Source organism: Hemiscyllium ocellatum, chromosome 8 (assembly GCF_020745735.1).
Source record: "Hemiscyllium ocellatum isolate sHemOce1 chromosome 8, sHemOce1.pat.X.cur, whole genome shotgun sequence".
Lineage (NCBI taxonomy): Eukaryota > Metazoa > Chordata > Chondrichthyes > Orectolobiformes > Hemiscylliidae > Hemiscyllium > Hemiscyllium ocellatum.
The window spans coordinates 76,961,053-76,983,498 of NC_083408.1; the positions used below are offsets into that span (position 1 = coordinate 76,961,053).

Consider the following 22,446-nt stretch of genomic DNA (forward strand, 5'->3'; position numbering starts at 1 on the left):
GTATGAAGGGAAGGTCTTATGCAGAAAGGCTAAGGGACTTGAAGTTGTTTTCGGTAGAGAGATTAAGGTTGACAGCTGACTTAATAGAGCAGAAAATGTGTTGCTGGAAAAGCACAGCAGGTCAGGCAGCATCCAAGGAGCAGGAGAATTGATGTTTTGGGCATGAGCCCTTCTTCAGGAATGAGGAAAGTGTGTCCAGCAGGCTAAGATAAAAGGTAGGGAGGAGGGACTTGGGGGAGGGGCGTTGGAAATGCGAGAGGTGAAAGGAGGTCAAGGTGAGGGTGATAGGCTGGAGAGGTCAGGAAGAAGATTGCAGTTTAGGAAGAATGGTGCTGAGTTCAAGGGATTTGACTGAGACAAGATGGGGTGAGGGGAAATGAGGAAACTGGAGAAATCTGAGTTCATCCCTTGTGGTTGGAGGGTTCCTAGGCAGAAGATGAGGCACATCTTCCTCCAGCCATCGTGTTGCTATGGTCTGGCAATGGAGGGATCCAAGGACCTACATGTCCTTGGTGGAGTGGGAGGGGGAGTTAAAGTGTTGTGCCACAGGGTGGTTGGGTTGGTTGGTCTGGGTGTCCAGAGGTGTTCTCTGAAACGTTCTGCAAGTAGGCGGCCTGTCTCCCCAATGTAGAGGAGGCCACATGGGGTGCAGCGGATGCAGTAAGTAACTTGTGAGGAGGTGCAGGTGATATGGTGGATATGGAAGGATCCCTTGGGGCCTTGGAGGGAAGTGAGGGAGGGGGGGGGGGGGTGGGGGAGAGAGATCTGGGCGCACATTGCCAGGGAAGGTGCCGGGAGTGGAGGTTGGGTTGGTGGGGGGGGTGTGGACCTGATGAGGGAGTCACGGAGGGAGTGGTCCTTTTGGAACACTAATAGGGGAGGGGAGGGGAGGGAAATATATCACTGGTGGTGGGGTCCGTTTGGAGGTGGTGGAAATGATGACGGATGATACGATGTATATGTTGGTGGGGTGGTAGGTGAGAACTAGTGGGGTTCTGTCCTGGTGACGATTGGAGGGGTGGGGCTCAAGGGCGGAGGAGTGGGAAGTGGAGGAGATGCGATGGAGGGCATTGTCGATCATGTCTGGGTGGAATTTGCAGTCTTTGAAGAAGGAGGCCATCTGGGTTGTTCGGCATTGGAACTGGTCCTCCTGGGAGCAGATGCGGCAGAGACGAAGGAATTGGGAATATGGGATGGCATTTTTACAGGGGGTAGGATGGGAGGAAGTGTAGTCTAGGTAGCTGTGGGAGTCGGTCGGTTTATAGTAAACGTCCGTGTTGATTCGATCACCCGAGATAGAAATGGAAAGGTCTAGGAAGGGGAGGAAGGAGTCTGAGATGGTCCAGGTAAATTTGAGGTTGGAGTGGAAGGTGTTGGTAAAGCGGGTGAACTGTTCAACCTCCTCATGGGAGCACGAGGCAGCGCCAATACAGTCATCGATGGAGTGGAGGAAAAGGTGGGGGGGTGGTGCCAGTGTAGCTGTGGAAGATGGACTGTTCCACATATCCTACGAAGAGGCAGGCATAGCTGGTACCCATGTGGGTGCCCATGGCTACTCCATTGGTTTGGATGAAGTGGGAGGATTGGAAAGAGAAGTTGTTCAGAGTGAGGACCAGTTCAGTCAGTTGAACGAGAGTGTCAGTGGAAGGGTACTGGTTGGTACAGCAGAAAAGGAAGAATCGGAGGGCTTTGAGTCCTTCGTGATGGGGAATGGAGGTGTACAGGGACTGGATGTCCATGGTGAAGATAAGACGTTGGGGACCGGGAAAGCGAAAATCATGGAGGAGGTGGAGGGCGTGGGTGGTGTCCTGAACGTAGGTGGGGAGTTCTTGGACTAAGGGAGACAGGACCGTGTCAAGGTATGCAGAGATGCGTTCGGTGGGTCAGGAGCAGGCTGAGACAATGGGTTGGCTGGGACAGTCAAGTTTGTGGATTTTGGACAGGAGGTAGAAACGGGCAGTGCGGGGTTGTGGGACAATGAGGTTGGAGGCGGTGGATGGGCGATTCCCTGAGGTGATGAGGTTATGGATGGTCTGGGAGATGATGGTTTGGTGTTGGGAGGTGGGGTCATGGTCAAGGGGGCAGTAAGAGGAGGTGTCCGCAAGCTGGCGTTTTGTCTCAGCGGTGTAAAGGTCGGTGCACCAAGCTACTACCGCACCTCCCTTGTCTGCCGGTTGGATAGTGAAGTTGGGGTTGGAACGGAGGGAGTGGAGGGCTGCACATTCCGAGGGTGAGAGGTTGGAGTGGGAGAGAGGGGTAGAGAGTTTGAGGCGGTTAATATCGTCGCGGCAGTTGGCTATGAAGAGATCGAGGGCAGGTAAGAGGCCAGCACAGGGTGTCCAGGTGGATGGGGTGTATTGGAGGCGGGAGAAGGGGTCGTCAGAGGGTGGGCGAGAATCCTGGTTGAAGAAGTAGGCGCAGAGGCGAAGGCGGCGGAAGAATTGTTCGATGTCTCGCCGCGTGTTGAGCTCGTTAATCCGAGAGCGTAGGGGAATGAAGGTGAGGCCTCTGCTGAGGACTGATCTTTCATCCTCAGAGATGGGGAGGTCTGGAGGGATGGTGAAAACACGGCAGGGCTGGGAGCTAGGACCTGGTGTAGAGCTGGAGCTGGGCGTGGGGGGCGTACAGTTGGGCCCCAGCTATGCCTGCCTCTTCGTAGGATATGTGAAACAGTCCATCCTCCGCAGCTACACTGGCACCACCCCCCACCTTTTCCTCCGCTACATCAATGACTGTATCGGCGCTGCCTCATGCTCCCACGAGGAGGTTGAACAGTTCATCCACTTTACCAACACCTTCCACCCTGACCTCAAATTTACCTGACCGCCTCAGACTCCTCCCTCCCCTTCCTCGACCTTTCCATTTCTCTCTTGGGCGACCGAACCAACATGGACATTTATTTTTAACCGACCGACTCCCACAGCTTCCTAGACTACACCTCCTCCCACCCTGCCCCCTGTAAAAACAACATCCCATATTCCCAATTCCTTCATCTCCGGCACATCTGCTCCCAAGAGGACCAGTTCCAATATTGTACAATCCAGATGGCGTCCTTCTTCAAAGACCGCAAATTCTCCCTAGACCTGATCGATGATGCCCTCCACCGCATCTCCTCCACTTCCCGCTCCTCCGCCCTTGAGCCCCGCCCCTCCAATCGCCACCAGGACAGAACCCCACTGGTCCTTACCTACCACCCCACCAACCTCCATATACATCGTATCATCCATCGTCATTTACGCCACCTCAAAACGTACCCCACCACCAGGGATATATTTCCCTCCCCTCCCCTATCAGCGTTCCGAAAAGACCACTCCCTCCGTGACTCCCTCGTCAGGTCCACACCCCCCACCAACCCAACCTCCACTCCTGGCACATTCCCCTAAAACCGCAAGAAATGCAAAACGTACACCCACATCTCCCCCCTCACATCCCTCCAAGGCCCCAAGGGATCCTTCCATATCCACCACAAATTCACCTGCACCTCCTCACACATCATTTACTGCATCCGCTGCACCTGATATGGCCTCCTCTACATTGGGGAGACAGGCCGCCTACTTGCAGAACGTTTCAGAGAACACCTCTGGGACACCTAGACCAACCAACCCAACCCACCCCGTGGCTCAACACTTCAACTCCCCCTCCCACTCCACCAAGGACATGTGCCTCATCTTCCGCCTAGGGACCCTCCAACCACAAGGGATGAACTCAGATTTCTCCAGTTTCCTCATTTCCCCTCCCCCCACCTTGTCTCAGTCAAATCCCTCCAACTCAGCACCGCCTTCCTAACCTGCAATCTTCTTCCTGACCTCTCTGCCCCCACCCTCACTCCGGCCTATCACCCTCACCTTGACCTCCTTCCACCTTATGTATTTCCAACGCCCCTCCCCCAAGTCCCTCCTCCCTACCTTTTGTCTTAGCCTGCTGGACACACTTTCCTCATTCCTGAAGAAGGACTCATGCCCGAAACGTCGATTCTCCTGCTCGTTGGATGCTGCCTGACCTGCTGCGCTTTTCCAGCAACACATTTTCAGCTCTAATCTCCAGCATCTGCAGTCCTCACTTTCTCCTCCCAGCTGACTTAGAGGCATACAAGATGATCAGAGGATTAGTTGGGTGAACAGTGAAAGCCTTTTTCCCCCAGATGGTGAGGGTTATCCTTTAAATTGAGGGGTGATAGATATAGGACAGAGTCAGATTGTAGTAAGGGCACAGAATGTCCTGCCTGCTACAGCGGTGGACTCACCAACATTAAGTACATTTAAATGGTCACTGGATAAACATATGGCTGATAATGGACTAGTGTAGGTTAGATGTGCTTTAGATTGGTTTTACAGGTCAGTGTAACATGGAGGGCCAAAGGGCCTGTACTGCACTGTAATGTTCTATGTTCTATGTACTGCTTGGGGCACATTGAAACAGTAAATGTCGAAGGAATTAGTTATATCTTGTTTTGAAAATGAGTTCTGAAGTAGGTACCTGAATTATATCAATCGGTAATTCGCTGTGGTAACAATCATTTAGTACCAAAGGCTCTTTTCCACTTCTCCAGTTCTCTTCTTCAATATGCAGGCTTTTAATCATACACATTCTAGCATCTGACTAAAGTTTAAAAATAGAACAATTAAATAACGCAAAAACATTGTCCATAGTGTGTACAAAAGTTACCTGCAAAATATTGTAGCAAAACATATTTGTGATAAATGGATCAACATTCATCGTGGTGTTACTGTATGTACAATATTTTTGAACTTATGTCAAAATATGTAAAAAAAGTGATAAACATTTACCCGTAAAACAGAAAAGTACTCATTTTCCAAATGGTTGATTGTCTTTTCTGGGAGCAATGTGTTCAACAGTTGCTGACGTGTATCTTCAGATGGTATAACAGCAATCATTATGCTAAGCAATATCAAAAAAGAGGAAGTTTCACAAATCTGATGTGTGATAAATGCAATTAATTAAATTAACATTAAAATTAAATCAATCTTCAATTCTCATTTTTCATCATGATACAGCACACTATTGGTAGAAGCATCAACAGCATACATACAGGGCAGAATTTAAAGGCCACCCCTTTTTGTATTTCTGGGTGAAGGGGTAATTTATTCAAGTATAATGGTGGCAGGGTCGTGCCCACCACCATCTCCCATCTCTCCCCAAATTCTCATTGGCAATTCTGCAATCCGGCTTCAAATGGAGGCCTTTGAATAGGATGTTAATGCCCAATTAAAGAGCTCATGTCTCTGCTGCTGGTATTCAATCACTTGATGCAGCAAGTCGAAAAAGTGAACCCCATCAGAATTCTTCCCCGGTCCCCAACGCCTTATTTTCACTATGGACATCCAGTCCCTGTACACCTCCATCCCCCATCACGAAGGACTCAAAGCCCTCCGCTTCTTCCTTTCCCGCCGCACTAACCAGTACCCTTCCACTGACACCCTCCTTCGACTGACTGAACTGGTCCTCACCCTGAATAACTTCTCTTTTCAATCCTCCCACTTCCTCCAAACTAAAGGAGTTGCCATGGGCACCCGCATGGGCCCCAGCTATGCCTGCCTCTTCGTAGGATATGTGGAACAGTCCATCTTCCGCAACTACACTGGCACCACCCCCCACCTTTTCCTCCGCTACATCGATGACTGTATCGGCGCTGCCTCGTGCTCCCACGAGGAGGTTGAACAGTTCATCAACTTTACTAACACCTTCCATCCCGACCTGAAATTCACCTGGACTGTCTCAGACTCCTCCCTCCCCTTCCTAGACCTTTCCATTTCTATCTCGGGCGACCGACTCAACACAGACATCTATTATAAACCGACTGACTCCCACAGCTACCTGGACTACACCTCCTCCCACCCTGCCCCCTGTAAAAACGCCATCCCATATTCCCAATTCCTTCGTCTCCGCCGCATCTGCTCCCAGGAGGACCAATTCCAACACCGCACAACCCAGATGGCCTCCTTCTTCAAGGACCGCAGATTCCCCCCAGACGTGATCGACGATGCCCTCCACCGCATCTCCTCCACTTCCCGCTCCTCCGCCCTTGAGCCCCGCTCCTCCAACCGCCACCAAGACAGAACCCCACTGGTTCTCACCTACCACCCCACCAACCTGCGCATACAACGTATTATCCGCCGCCATTTCCGCCACCTCCAAACGGACCCCACCACCAAGGATATATTTCCCTCCCCTCCCCTATCAGCGTTCCGCAAGGACCACTCCCTTCGTGACTCCCTTGTCAGATCCACACCCCCCACCAACCCAACCTCCACCCCCGGCACCTTCCCCTGCAACCGCAGGAAATGTAAAACTTGCGCCCACACCTCCACACTCACTTCCCTCCAAGGCCCCAAGGGATCCTTCCATATCCGCCACAAGTTCACCTGTACCTCCACACACATCATCTATTGCATCCGCTGCACCCGATGTGGCCTCCTCTATATTGGTGAGACAGGCCGCTTACTTGCGGAACGCTTCAGAGAACACCTCTGGGCCGCCCGAACCAACCAACCCAATCACCCCGTGGCTCAACACTTTAACTCCCCCTCCCACTCCACCGAGGACATGCAGGTCCTTGGACTCCTCCACCGGCAGAACACAACTACACGACGGCTGGAGGAGGAGCGCCTCATCTTCCGCCTGGGAACCCTCCAACCACAAGGTATGAATTCAGATTTCTCCAGCTTCCTCATTTCCCCTCCCCCCACCTTGTCTCAGTCGGTTCCCTCAACTCAGCACCGCCCTCCTAACCTGCAATCCTCTTCCTGACCTCTCCGCCCCCACCCCACTCCGGCCTATCACCCTCACCTTGACCTCCTTCCACCTATCCCACCTCCATCGCCCCTCCCCCTAGTCCCTCCTCCCTACCTTTTATCTCAGCCTGCTTGGCTCTCTCTCTCTTATTCCTGATGAAGGGCTTATGCTCGAAACGTCGAATTCTCTATTCCTGAGATGCTGCCTAACCTGCTGTGCTTTGACCAGCAACACATTTGCAGCTGTGATCTCCAGCATCTGCAGACCTCATTTTTTACTCTTTGTGAGCTCCCCAGGGAGTGGGAACAGGGTGATCCTTCAGTCAAAGCACTCTGAGGCTGATCAAGAAATCTACCATTAGGAAAAACTAGAGGCAGGAATGCTGGAAAGTCAACACTTGGCCTTGCTGCCAATCCTGGATTTCCTCATGCATGTAATCCCACTCCTCAACCTCCTTATACCATCAGTCACCTGTGGCTTGGACTCTTGGGTGACTGTATTACAAAGCAGCCACTGCCTAGCTGGCAGTGCACCACATGATAATTATGAGGTTCTGGCAGTTCCCAGCAGGAAGGAATTCCACTCCACCTCTCCACTCCCCAGGGATCTTGATGTCAGAAAGAAAACCCCTGATGAGGTGGATTCACCCTTAATGATACCAACCCTCCCACAAAAAGATGACACATCTTTCACATCTCTTGTCACCTGATTAAATTCCACCCATGTTATCATGTAATATACACACACACACACACACACACACACACACACAATGTATGCTATTTGTACAAATATTTGAAAAAAGTAAGGGATATGGATCACCATATCACCAAAAAAACAGAAAATTACTGGATGCCACTCTGTGCTGGGATACAATTTATCTCATTTCAGCAAATATATGTTGTAGACACTGAATCCTAGTGTGGAGACAGGCCCTTCAGCCCAACAAGTGCACACCAACCTCTGAAGAGTAACCCACCCAGACCCGTTCCCCTATATTTCCCATGACTAATGCACCTAACCTACACATCCCTGAACACTATGAGCAATTTAGCATGGTCAATCCACGTAACGTGCACATCTTTGAATAGTGGGAGGGAACTGGAGCAAACCCACACAGATACCAGATGCCCAAGGCTGGGATTGAACCTGGGTCCCTGGTGCTGAGAGGCAGCAGTGCTAACCACTGAGCCACTGTACTGCCCAATCCATTTTTGTGATATTGACTGAGGGACAAATATTGGCCAGGGCACCCAGTCCCTGGCTCTTCTTCAAAAAAGCAGCAAAGGTATTTTGTACCAACCCAGCAGATGAGGCCTTGATTCAATGATTTTTCCAGATGACAGTGTGTGAAACTGGGCAGCTCTCCCTCACCAGCTCAATCACAGGTGTGGAATGTGAACCTGGAGCCTCACAGGTACAAAGGCAATTAACAGAGCCATGGTTAACACAGATTACCACTTGCTGCAGGAAATCCTGTCTTCTGGAGCAGTTTGGCACAGCAGACTGAAACATTTTAGTTCAGTTAACTTAGAGTATGTCTCTGTAAATTAAATACTTCAGAGTGTGTACTTTTACCTTTCACTTTCACGCCTGAAAGAAGGGCTCCAAAGACCACAAGAAAAATCCTGGCCAATATTTTTTAATCGAAGTTTGATGGACAGTCTCACTTGGATCAGGAGTCATGGCATTGGAGCAATGCCAGGTCAGCGCCCTTGTTCTGTGACATATTTATCACCCTGAGCCTTTACTGACCCCCTTCAGCTACGCAACACACAAATCCTTCTCAAAGTTAAGACATAAATTCCACGCAATTATTTTCAGCCAGTAGAAGGGATTGCAAAGGAGGAAATAGCAATGTGCTTCCAGTTTACTTTTTAAACATCTTGGTGCTGATCAATCATGGCATCAATCTCCATAAATGAGTCTCCAATAAACCTAACCATTTCATGAGCAATTCCCCCCACCCCCCTCCCCGAATGATTGGAAATGAATGGCAAAGTTTAATGCCAAATGGTACACAGGAAAAATTAGATGGTTTCTTTAACTTGCATTGAAAACAAATACTAATAAATTCAGGCCAGACAGAGACCAGTTCAGGCCATTTTGCAATGTGAATCAGTTTTGCTGAGATGTTATTTCCATTTGTTTATATGATGCAACAACACAGGCAATGTTGAACCCTAGCATTGCTCTATCTTACTTGTGATATTGACACCACCAGTTCTCTCTTGCCAAACAGAAACAAGCTGACCTTTATGTGCTCTTCACCACTTTGAGATATTGCTGTCACATGTATCGCTGTAAGATACACAGGCTTCTCAAATAGCAATGTTTCACAACACCAGCCAATATTAATTACAGGCTAGAAAAGGGTTTGATGCTGATAACACATCAAAAGTGTTGATGGTCGTATATCAGATGCAAGAAAAATATGAATTTGTGACCCAATGAGTTTCAGTAATCTGTTAGAGTTTTTGATGAAATACCAATCAAGTAGACAGAGGGGAACTGACAGAAGTGGCGTCCTTGGATTTCCAAACGTCAGGTGAACTTCCACATCGGAGATTGCTGTCAGCATACAAACATGTGAAACAAAAACAGAAACTGCTGAAGAATCTTAACAGGCTGGGCAGAAACTGTGGAGAGAGAAACAGAGCCAACATCTCAAGTTCAGTGTCCCTCCGTCCAGTGTTGTAAAGAAGGGTCAGTGGACCCGAAATGCCAACTCTATCTCTCAACCCACACGTGCTGCCAGACCCACTGAGCCTCCCCAGCAGTCTCCAGTATCTGCAGTACATTGCTTCATATAAGAGCACATAATCCTGTTCATTAACAGGAAGCAGAGAGTGGGGAATAAATAAATCTTTTTCTGGGGTGTTTGGCAAGTTGGTGGAATGGCATAGGATTGATGCTGGAGTCTCAACCATTTACAATCTACCTCAAGGACCTGGATGGGGTAACCAACTGCATTACAATGAAAGCTCACAATTTATTATCAATATTTGGAAGCTTCAGTTCTAAAGTGGGGGATGAACAGGTTTTAGATTTTAGTTCAGAACACGACAGGCTGGATGGAGTCCCCGGGCATATACTCGGATTCTGCACAGACCAGCAGGTGGGATTACTTACAAACATCTTTAGCCTCTCCTCACTCTGATGCGAGACTCCCACATGCTTCAAAAAGACCACTATCATCCTGGTGCCAAAGAAAAATCAGCCAATGTTCCTTAATGACTACTGCCTGGTGTCTCTGACATGCTTTGAGAGATTAGTAATGGCTCACTTCAATGCCAGCCTCCCAAAATGCCTTGATCCACTATAGTTTGCTGCCATCACAACAGGCAGATGCCAAATTTCAGGCCCTACACTCATCCCTAGAGTATCTGGACAACAAGGAGACCTACGTCAGACTCCTACTTATTGACTTTAGCTTTACCTTCAACACCATAATTCCAACCAAACTCATCTCCAAACTCCGAGACCTAAGACTCTGCTCCTCCCTCTGTAACTGGATCCTCGACTTCCTGACCCACAGTCCACTATCAGAAAGAACAGGTGACAACACCTCCTCCACCATAATCCTTAACACCAATGCCCTGCAAGGCTGCGTACTTAGCCACTTACTGTACTCTTTATTCGCTCACAACTGTGTGGCCAAATTGAGCTCTGACTCCATTCACAAATTTGTTGATGACAGCACTGTCATGGGTTAGATCTCAAACAATGATGAGACAGAGAACAGAAAAGAGGCAGACAGCTTAGTGTTATGAAGTTGAAGGTGTATATTGTACCTTTAAGAGAGAGTGAAAGTTGTTTTGGCAGTGAGTGTTTGCAGACACCTGCAATTGACTGACTAGCAGTCTCAGAGTGTACTGAAAATATGTAACATTTGGCTGCTATGTTCATAACAGTTTGAATTTAACTAATCAGCTTAAATTATGCCCAGTATACTAAAACCCAATCAAATTTGACTTTTACTGTTTTGACAACATTGAACTAGAGACAATCCAATGTTTAGGGTATACATAAGCTGACGTTGAGAGTTAGCAGGAGAGAGAGTGCAACCTGCCATTTAAGAGAGACTGTCATTCAAAACACTCTCTATCAAAGATACCTTTTTCATATGAAATATCATTACAGAAAAGACTGAAGACGACCCAGGGGATTGGCAGCTGAAAGAAGACCAACACTGATGATGAGAGCCGCTGTCTGATTTTGAAAATTAAGTTGATGCAGTTTTAATATGGGCCTTTATTGGATCAGTATACTGTTATAGAGTTGGAGATTAAAAAAACAGACTATAAAGAGAAAAGGGGCTTAGAGTTATAAATAAATAAATATATAAATTGTTGTTTAATGTTCACTTTAGAGCTAAAGAATAAAATTAATATTTTTCTTTAGGTAGTGGAATTTAGGGAGTTCTCTGTGACTCATACTTCAATAGATTACGAGGCAAGGTGAGATTTTCTGGGTGTTTGGTTTAATTAGCAGAGGGGTTCACCGCTGTGTTGGAACATTAACAACATGGCGTAAAGACACAATTTGTCCCTCAATGTCAGCAAATCAAAGGAACTGGTCATTGACTTCAGGAAACCGAGTGGAGGACATACCCCAATGGTGCTGAGGTGGAGATGGCCGAGAGCTTCAAATTCCTCAGAGTAAATATCACCAACAATCTGTCCTGGTCCATCAATGCTACTGTCAATTAACACACACCAATGCCTCTACTTCCACAGGAGGCTAAGGAGATTCAGCATGTCTGCAATGACTCTTACAATTTATATAGATGCTCCACTGAAAGCATCACAGCTTGGTACGGCAACCCTCTGCCCAAGACCACGACACTATAGAGAGTCGTGAACACAGCCCAGTTCATCATGCAGACCAGCCTTCCATCCACTGACTCCATCTATGCTTTCCTGAGGCAGCAGGAAGTAACCAACATCAAAGACCCCTCCCACCCCAGGTATACTCTCTACCACCCTCTTCCATCGGGTCCATACTACATTTCGAGCATAGCATGCATTGATATTAGATGTTTTGGCTTTGCAAGTCAGCTTTGACAGTGGCAGTAAATCAAAATCTCCTACCAGTAAGTTAAATGATGACTACTGATAAATTAGGCAATTGCAAAACATAACTCTTTTATACGAAGTATGCACTAAGTCTATGGCATCTAACCAAATTGGATATTCACTAAAATACATACTTAAGTTATTTAACTCAGTCAGCAATTTGGTGATAATAATGCAGCAGCATTTTAAGTAACAGAATTGTCAACCCTTCATTTCACTTATAACTCCACACATAAGTGGTATCAGATGTCAAACAGTGGAAGTTGTTTCCTCATAAAGAATGCAGAAAACAATTCTAAAGCTTCACCCAGGTGCCTTAAACTCTGAAAATAAACAGGGAGGTTCACAGAGGCTACACGGGCAGAGAATTGTGTGTATGTAAGGGGGTCAAATTTGATTGGAACAGCAATTTACTGAAAATATCCACAAAGAAATCAATATGCTAAAAATGCTGAGTTCTATGAGTAATTGAGGTCAGTGATTAAACATCAAGTTAAATTGTACAGGAAATACTGTTTGGTTGGTAGCACTTTTTCTATTCATTTCTTGGCGTGAAAAGAGATTGGCATCTGAGAAATTTATAATGTTCAAAGTTAAACTTAAATTTCCAACGGTTAAGAAAATAATATGGTAAGAAAAGAATCAGAGTGACTTACTCTGGATAGCACTTATTAATCCAATACAGAAGTGGATAAACTTCTTTTCCTTTCAGTCCACTCTCTGCTAATAATGAGATATGAGAAGAAACTGTTTTACAATAGCATTCAGCATACTTCAGACATATATTGGATTCCTCAGGGTAACATGGATTAATGCAGTTCACAATGGTGTCAAAATCTGCTTTGAGTTGGCTACGAAGTTGCACTAAATACTGTGTGAGCCAGTCAGTCTTATTGTCTTCAGAACCACCAAGTGGTTCACTTATCCTTTCGTTCACGGAGTGCTGTAAAACGCTCAACCATTTAGTGTCCCATTGCCTCGGCCTAAACTCTGGAACACTTCCAGATTTTTCCTTTTCTTCCAGGTATATTTGGTCTGCTTTTTCTTCTTGGATTTTCACTTGGACTGCCATTTTCAAGAGATTTGGGTGTTCTTTGGAAATGTTAAATGATTCTTTTACCACATTGAAAATTTCAGCACTAAGCAACTCGTACAATGAATTAATGTCTTTCTCTTCCTTTTTGGTGCTTTCGTCATTTGTCACATCATTAGTGGATCGCTCATATTCTAACTTGATGAGATGCTGGTCAGCTTTGAAATATCTTTGTTGCTCAATAAGTTCTTTAATGTCTTTTTCTAGGAAGAAGAGAATCATTATTAATATTCAGATAATATCAACCATTTTTTCTGCTTGAATGTCAATTAAAACTGGTTCAATAGTTTAAAAAAAAAGTTGATTACTAGCTAGTTAACATTTTGTGTGCCAGTAAAACTATTACTATGCAAACATTTGTTAGTTTTAATTCTAGGTAATCTTTAAGCAAATATTTCCTTAGTTTTTAAAAATGAGCAGTTGATTTGCAGAGAAAACAATATTCCTTTCCTGACTATAAATATTCTGCATGCTCAATTATTAAGGACGTAATTTCAATAGCATTAAACTGTGAATATATATTAAATTCAGCAGTAACTTGATTTAATACTGTAAAACTGTAATAAATACTTTGCTGAGAGAAGGCAGAGCTAACGTTTCAAGCCCAGTGATCCTTCTTCAAAACTAATAGTAGAAGGAAAACGTGGTACATATGCTGAAGATGGAGCCAGAAAGAAATGAGTGGATAGGTGGAGATGGAACCCAGAGAAAGAAAACAATTAGGCAGACAAAGAGATGGATAATAATATGCCAGGGAGAAAGACAAACTGATAATGGGGAGCATAAGTGGCTGAACGTTAGCTGACTGTGTTGAAAGCAGTGCATATTATGACAGGGCCTGGGGTATTGGAGTAGGTAAAAGACTTGGAGGAAGGTGCTCAGGCCCTAAAATGAATGAACTCGATATCGAGTCTTGAAAGCTGCAGGGTCCCCAAGTGGAAAGTGTGATGCTGCTCTTCCAGAGTGCCGAGTCTCGCAGTAGCACTGCAGCAAGCCTGAGACAGAGATGTTAGCCAGAGACCACAGTGTCATGTTGAAGTGGCTGGCAACTGAAAACTCGGAGATTTTTGTGAAAGAACATAACTGTTTTCCAAAACGGTCATCCAGTTTGCATTTTATCTCCCCAGTTTAGAGGATATCATATTGTGAGCAGCGAATACAGTTGTGTAGATTGAATGACTCACTGCTTCACCTGGAAGGTGTGTCTGGAATATTGGATAGTGTGGAGGGGAGGTCATTGGATAGGTGTTGCACCTTCTGTAATTGCATGGAAAGATGCCATTTGGTGTGGAAAGATGTTGGGAGTGAAGGTGGATTGGACCAGGATATTCCAGAAGCAACAGTCCCTGAGGAATACTGACAAGAGAGGGACGTGCAATATGTGGTGGGAATGGTGGCTAATGATCTTTTGGATGTGGATGTTGGTGGGTGGAAGGTAAGGACCAAGGAAACCCAATTGATTTTATGGAAGGGAAGAGGAGGGTGAAGAAGTGTAGGAAATGGATTGGACATGGCTAAGGGCCCAACCATTCATGGTGGTGGGGAATCGTTAGTGGTTTTTAAGACCCCGCTGGAAGTTGGCATCATCAGAACAGATGTGAAGAAAATGGAGAAAGTGGGAAAATGGAGTACAGTCAATAGAGTGAGAGGATGGATAGTCCAGATAACCTTTTTCACAAATGCACAAACAGACTCACTATGGAATATATTCCTGCCCCATAGAACTCCTACTTTCGACTTGATTTTTTTTTCTCTCCTTGTCCAGTCCATTCCCACTTCCATCTGTTAGCTGCAGAATTTCCAGTTCATGGGCTCCTCTTTACCCTAGATGTGCAATCCCTTTACATGACTATTCCACCAGCAGGATGATCTCAGGGCTGTCTGCTTATGCCTGGAAAAGGGCCTGAAGTGTCTCCATCCACCACCTGACTGAGCTCATCCTAACTTTGAAGAATTCTCCCATAACTCCTCTCATTTTCTTCAGATCAAAGGGGTGGCCTTGGGTATTTGCATGGAGCCAGCCTATCCTGTCTCTTTGTGGGTATATGGAACATTCCTTGTTCTAATCCTATTCCGCCCCCACCCACAATTCTTTCTCCCCAACATTGATGATGTTATTAGTGGTGTTTCCATCTCTCATTTGGAATTGGAAAAATTTATCAATTTTGCTTCCAATTTCCATCCTGTTCTCACCTCTACCTCGTCCATCTCCGACTCTTCCCTTCCCTACCTCGATATTTCTATTTACATTTCTGGAGATTGGCTGAAAGTGGATATTGGTGGCCAGCCTACCAACTCCCAGGGTTGCCTGGTCCGTACATCCTCAAACTCCGCTTCCTATAAAGAAGGTTTTCTCCCAGAATCCAAAAGCTATGCAGGTCAGGTGAATTGCTCACAGTGTTAGGTGCATTCATCAGGGGTAAATGTGTGGGTTGCTCTTCAGAGGGTTGGTGTGGATTTGTTGGGCTGAACGGCCTGTTTCCAATCTATTGGGAATCTAACCTTATGGGCAGCACAGTGGCTCAGTGGTTAGCAATGCAGCCTCACAGCACCAGGATCCCAGGTTCGATTCCAGTCTCTGGCGACTGCCTGTGTGGAGTTTGCACATTCTCCCTGTGTCCCACTGTCCAAAGGTGTGCAGGCCAGGTGAATTGGCCATGCTAAATTACTCATAGTGCTAGGTGCATTAGTCAGAGGGAAAATGAGTTTGGGTGGGTTACTGTTCGGAGGGTCGGTATGGACTTGTTGGCCCAAAGGGGCCTGTTTCCACACTGAAGGTAATGTAATCTAATCTAATCCATCCCACTGTTCTTGTTTCTCTGTCTCCATCGCATATTTTCTGATGATGTCACCTTCTGCAGGGTGTCTCAAATGTTCACCTTTTTCCTCACCCAAGGATTCCCCATCACAGTAGTTGATAGGGTGTGTGTCTGACCCTTTCCTTACACTTCTGCCCTCGCCCCTCTCTTCTCTCCCCTCCACAACAATGACAGCTTCCCGCTCATCTTTATCTTCCACCTCATCAGCCCATTTCCAGTGGGAGGCCACCACCGAACATATGCCCTTCCCTACCCTGTCAGGAACTGTTCTCTCTGGTCCACTTCTTCGCCACTTCCTTAACCTTCCAACATCCCCATGGCACCTTCTCATGCTTTCACAAAAGGTGTAACGCTTGCCCAGTTACCTCCCTAGCCCTCACTATCCAATGCCCCAGACATTTCTTCATGAAGCAGTAATTTAACTGCACATCAATAAAATAAAGAATGGCAGATACTGGAAATCTGAAACAAGAACAGAAATTGCTGGAGAAACTCAGCAGGTCTGGCAGCATTTAGAGGGAAGAAAGCAGAGTTAACTTTTCAGAGCATCCTGATGAAGAGTCGCTGGTCTTCAAACGCTAACTCTGCTTTCTTCTCACTAAATGCTGCCTGACCTGCTGAGTTTCTCCAGCAACTTTTGTTCTTATCTCTCTCACAGGCTTACTGCAGTGCTCCAGCAAAGCTCTGCATGATCTGGAAGAACAGCACTCATTTTCTACTTGGAACCTTGAAACCTTCATGACTGCGTATCAAGTTCAATACTTTTAGAACCTGAACACCTTCCTCTATGTCCTATACCCACGCCTACACCACAGGCCCTGTTATGACATGGACTGCTTTCAACACAACCAAATCATTTTAGTTACTTATGGTCTCCATGATCAGTTTTTCTTTCTCCCTGGCGTAGTATCATCCATCCCTCTGTCTGCCTAACCGTTGTCCCCTCTCTTTGGGTTCCATCTGCACATATCTGCTCACTCCTCTCCTTCCTGCCCCCAACCCTGTCTTCAGCAATATAGATCACCATTTCCTAACTACTCTCAGCTTTGAAGGACAGTCATTGGACTTGAAACATTAACTCTGTTTTCTCTCCACAGACACTGCCAGGCCTGCTGAGTTTCTTCAGCAATTTCTGTTTTTGTTTTAGACTTGTCACAAGCTTTCAGCATATACAGTTACTATAATTACATTTAATAATCTTGCTGAAAATAAACAGTGTAAATGTGTAAGAGACAGACATGGGATTTTGTCTGATTCTTAAAATAATTGCCAAGACTTGGTGTGGCAAAGTGGCCTTGAGAATCAATAGGCAGCTTGCATTGAAGCCTGCTCCTAACACAGAAAGACCCACTGCTGTGGGGCAGGGGGAGGGCCTGCCTGGTCTAGGTAACAGGCTGCTTTACAAATATGGAATATCCACAGAATTCCAATTTCGGTTCTTGAGGTTGGAGTGTGCAACGTGTGTGGACACACAGGCCTTACAAACATCCAAACTAATTATGTCAATTAGCCAACAGGAGCAGAAATGTGACTTTGATCACCATCAAACTAATTTGGTGCACTGGGATTCTGAATCCTCCCACTCTTACAGCCTCAACACTGTCCCCGCCACCCACATCCTAGCTTCACTTGAATAGGTTTGTTCTTAACTCAGCAGTCTTTGCTCCTCCTGATATTGAAATTTGAAAGCTGTATTGAGATATCAAATTTGGGATTTCCAGCACATCAATTTAATTTGAATGAGGTTTGGATCTCAGTATGGTATGGCTTCTTTTAAAACCTCCCCCCCCCCTCCCCCCCAAAAACACCCTGCACCTCAACTGCTCTCACGAGTTGGCCAGCCTTTAGCATAATTGATATTCATACATTCTTTTTCCCTGAATAACCACCAAATGAAGAGAAGGTGAGAAAGGTATGAGCTTCAACGTATAAAAAGGAACAAAATGTTTCCAAAAAGTCGGTTGAGTGGGATTAGCTAAATAGGGTGCCACTGGAAGTTCTGATACTTTCTAAATACAAACAGACAACCCACTGCTTACTGAAGCAAAACCTAAAAACAAGCAGTTCATATAAATTAACAGCAATGCTGAGTCAAAAGTGTCACTGCTTAGTCAGAGTCTCTAGTTTTAAGATCATAAGTCATAGGGGCAGAAATTAGGCCATTCTGCTCCGCCAACAATCATGGCTGATAAGTTTCTCAACTCCTTTCTCTAACTTTCTCCTCATAACGCATGATCCCCTTGACAATCAAGAACCTGTCTACCTCAGTCTTAAATTGGCTGAATGATCTGGCCTTCACAGCCATCTGTGGCAATAAATTCCATTGATTCACCATTCTCTGTCTGAAGAAATTTCTCCTTATATCCATTCTAAAGGGTCTTCCCTTTAACTCTAAGGCTGTGTCCTCGGGTCCAAGTCTCTCCTACCAATGGAAACATCTTCTCAACATCCACTCTGTCAAGCCCATTCAGTATTCTGTAAGTTTCAATTAGATCCTTCCTCATCCTTCTAACTTCCAGCGAATACAGACCCAGAGTCCTTAAACGTTACTTACATATTAAGCTTTTCATTCCCGAGACCATTCTCATGAACCTCCTCTGAACATGCTTCAGAGCCATTATATCCTTCCTGAGACATGGGGCCCAAACAGCACACAATACTTCAAATGTGGTTCAACCAGAGCCTTGTAAAGCTTCAGAAGTATATCTCTGCTTTTGTATTCAAGTCTTCTCCAAATAAATACCATCATTGCATTTGCTTCCCTAACTACTGACTCAGCCTGCAAGTTTACCTTGAGAGAATCCTGGATTAGAACTCCTAAGGCTCTTTGCACTTCAGACTTCTGAATTTTCTCTCCATTTTGAAAATAGTCCATGCCTCTATTCTTCCCACCAAAATGCATGACCTCACCCTTTTCCACATTGTACTCCATCTGCCACTTCTTTGCCCACTCTCCTAACCTGTCTGAATCTTCCTGAAGCCTCCCTGACTCCTCAATGTTACCTGTCCCTCCACCTATCTTTGTATCATCTGTAAAGTTAGCCAGAATTCCCTCAGTTCCTTCATCTGGATTGTGAATGTATAAAGTGAAAATACTGACCGTTGCGGAATACCACCTGTGACGGGCTGCCATCTTGAAAGAGACCCTTTTATTCCCACTCTGCTTTCTGCCAGACAGCCGAGCTTCTATCCATGCTCGCATCGTGTCCCTAACGCCATGGGACCTGATCTTACTCATAGTTGAAGACTGGTGCTGTAAAAGCAGGAATGTAGAAGGAGAAGGGGGATGAGAGATGGGGGGGGGGGGGAAAGAGAGGTGTGGAGGTGATGGTGGGACTGGGGAAAGGTAAGCTCAGAAGGCAATAAGTAGATGCAGGTTTGCAACCACTTATTGCCTTCCCACCCACCTTTCCCCTAATCACCCAAACCCCCCTATTTATCTCTCATTCCCCTTCCTCTTCCAGATTCCTGATGAAGGGGATTATGCCTGAAACTTCGACTTTCCTGCTCCTTGGATACCACCTGACCTGCCATACTTTTCCAACGCCACCCTTTTCAACTCTGACACTCCAATATCTGCAGTCTTTGCATTCTCTTTACCTTATTCGTAGACTCCTAAGCGCAACCTTGTCAAAGGCCTTCTTGATGTCCAGAGAGATAACATTTATTGGCTCTCCTTTGTCTAACCTATTTGTTACTTTCTCAAAGAATTCTAACAGATTTGTCAGGCATGACCTCCCCTGGATGATAGCATGCTGACTTTGCCCTATTTTACCACACACTTCCAAGTATTCAGAAATCTCATCCATTACAATGAATTCCAGGATCTTAGACGAGTTGGCCTATAATTCTCCGTCTTTTGCCTTACTCCCTTTTCAAACAGGAGTGTCACATTAGTGATTTTCTAGTCCTCTGGGACCCTCCCTGATTCTAGCGATTCCTGAAAAGGTCACCATTAACACTTCCATTGTCTCTTCAACTATCTCCCTTTAAACTCTGGGGTGTGGTCCATCTGGTCCAGGTGATTTATCCACCTTAGGCCATTCAGTTTTTCTAGCACCTTCTCCTTGGTGATAGCCACCATAGTCAGTTCTGCCCCATCACTTGAATTTTTGGGATGTCTTCCAGAGTAAATTTAATCATATTATGTTCACTGCCTCCTAATGGTGCCTTTACCATTCACTCCCTTATCAAGTCTGCCTCATTGCATAATACTAAATTCTCGTGGGATCCAACACATGTTGCTACGAAAAAGAAACCCATCTCATAAACATTCCACAAATTCCTTTTCTTGCAGTCCACTACCAAACTGATGTTCCCAGATCACCTGCATATTGAAATCACCTTTGATCATTGTAACTTTACCTTTCCTACACATCTTTTCTGCCTCCTGGTGTATTTTGCACCTCAGTTTCTGATACTGTTTGAAGGCCTGTACATAACCAACTATGCTGTTTTTTCACCTTTGTGATTCTTCAATTCTACCCACACCTATTCTACACCACCTGACCTTACTTTGTTTCTTATTATTGATTTATTTTCATATTTTACTAATAAGGCAACCCCACCCCCTCTGCCCACCTGCCTATCTTTTCAATAGGATGTACATCCATGAATATTCAGCTTCCAATCTTGATCCACTTGCAGTGACATCTGCACAATGCCCACTTCATCATATCTCCCAATTTCGATCCACGCTCCAAGCTCATATCCCTTATACTACTTGCATTCAGATATAACACGTTCAGTCCTGTATTAACAGTCCTTCTTTGCATCGTCATTCATTTGTCCAGTGTGCTTAAAGTTTGATTGCTTACACTTTCCGTAGGCTCTGTCCTATTTATGTCTGTGCTGGAGATTTTAATAACTTCTCCAGAAGAGGCATTTGGATGGGTATATGAATTGGAAGGATTTGGAGGGATATGGGCAGGGTGCTGGCAGGTGGGACTAGATTGGTTGGGATATCTGGTTGGCATGGGTTAGACCAAAGGGTCTGTTTCCATGCTGTACATCTCTATGATCTCCTCCTTTAATGTGGGTTTTCTAATTACTTCCCACCCCCCCACCCCTGCCACAATAAGTTTAAAGCTCTGTCTACAGCCCTAGTCATGCAGTTTGCTAGGGCTCTGGTCCCAGCACGGTTCAGATGAAGACTGTCCCATTAGAACAGGTCCATTCTTCCTAGTACTGGTGCCAATGTCCGATGAATTCAAACTCATTTCTCTTACAATCTTTGAGCCATGCATTTACCTGCTTAATCTTATTGACCTGTGCCAATTAGCTCATGTCTCACATAGTAATCCAGAGACTATTACCTTTTTGGTTCTGCTTTTTAAATTTAGCTCCTAGCAATTCATACTTATCTATCCTAGTTTTATCCATGTCATTGGTACCTACATGGACTACGACCACTCCAAGTTTCTCTAAGTCCAGATAAGATATTCTGAACCCGAGCACAGGCAGGACTCTTGATCTGGTCACAGAGAACAATGTCTATGCCTCTAACTATACTATCCCCAATTACAACAACATTTCTCTTCTGAAGATTTCCTGCAAGTTACGTTACACCAGGATACGTGAACACCAACTGGCCACCAAAAGACATGACCCATTATCACTAGTTTCTATACATACAGACAAAGAAGGACACCACTTTGATTGGGACAACACACACATCCTAGGACAGGCGTAACAAAGACACACATGAGAATTCTTAGAAGCATGGTATTCTAACCAGAACTCCATCAATAAACAGATCAATTTAGACCCTATCTACCTTCCCGTGAAAACAAAAGGACTAGAAATGGCATCACCCACCTTGAGAAATCAAGACCTATAAATAGAGAGGAGGGACATACCACCAGTGCTTCACTGGAGACTAGTATGCTAATGAAATGTCTGAAACCTTCAAGCTCAGCGAGTGAACTTAGATATTTAGAAACTGATACTTCCTCTAAAAAGTGCAAAGTTCCAACAAGATTTTTCAATAAGTCCAGATACCTCATGTCAATGACAAATTCCAACCTTTCTGAAGTTCTTGGATGGAGGTGCATGATCTTTGGTACCCTGATCATCCAAAGTTTTGTTACTTACAAAAGGCATTAGACCTTGAGACCATAAGACACAGGAGAGGAAGCAAGACCATTCAGCCCACTCCACTATTTAATTATGGCTGATTATTAATTCCACTTACCCGCACTCTCCCTGTAGCCCTTAATTCCTTGTGAGATTAAGAATTTATCAAATTCTGCCTTGAAGACACCCAATGTCCCAGTCTACACTGCACTCTCTGGCAATGAATTCCACAGGCCCATCACTCACTGGCTGAAGAAATGTCTCCTCATTTCCGTTCTAAATTGACCCTTTTAATTTTAAACCTGTGCCCACGGGTCCTATCTCCCTGCCTAACGGAAACAACTTCCCAGCCTCCACCCTTTCTAAGCCATGCATTATTTAGTAATTTTCTATTAGATCTCCCCTCAACCTTCTAAATTCTAATGAATACAATTGCTGGATCCTCAGCCATTCAGCAGATGTTAGGCTACCATTCCAGCGTTCAACCATGTGAATCTCTGTTGGACACACTCTGGTGCCAGTATGTCCTTCTTAAGGTGTGCGGCCCACAATTGGACACAGTATTGTAAATGGGGCCTAACTAGTGCTTTATAACATCTTAGAAGTACATCACTGCTTTTATATTCCA

At 45.4% G+C, this 22,446-nt stretch overlaps 1 protein-coding gene across 1 annotated transcript in view; it reads right to left on the reverse strand.

Moving 5' to 3' along the window:
• Positions 1-22,446, reverse strand: part of LOC132818201 (exocyst complex component 3-like) — a 77,248-nt gene that overhangs the window by 29,484 nt on the left and 25,318 nt on the right. The window contains exons 2-4 of the mRNA XM_060828977.1: positions 12,605-13,127; positions 4,788-4,899; positions 4,477-4,599 (exon numbers count right to left, since the gene is read on the reverse strand). Coding sequence (XP_060684960.1) covers positions 4,477-4,599; positions 4,788-4,899; positions 12,605-13,127 — 758 coding nt within the window. The remainder of the gene's footprint in view (positions 1-4,476; positions 4,600-4,787; positions 4,900-12,604; positions 13,128-22,446) is intronic.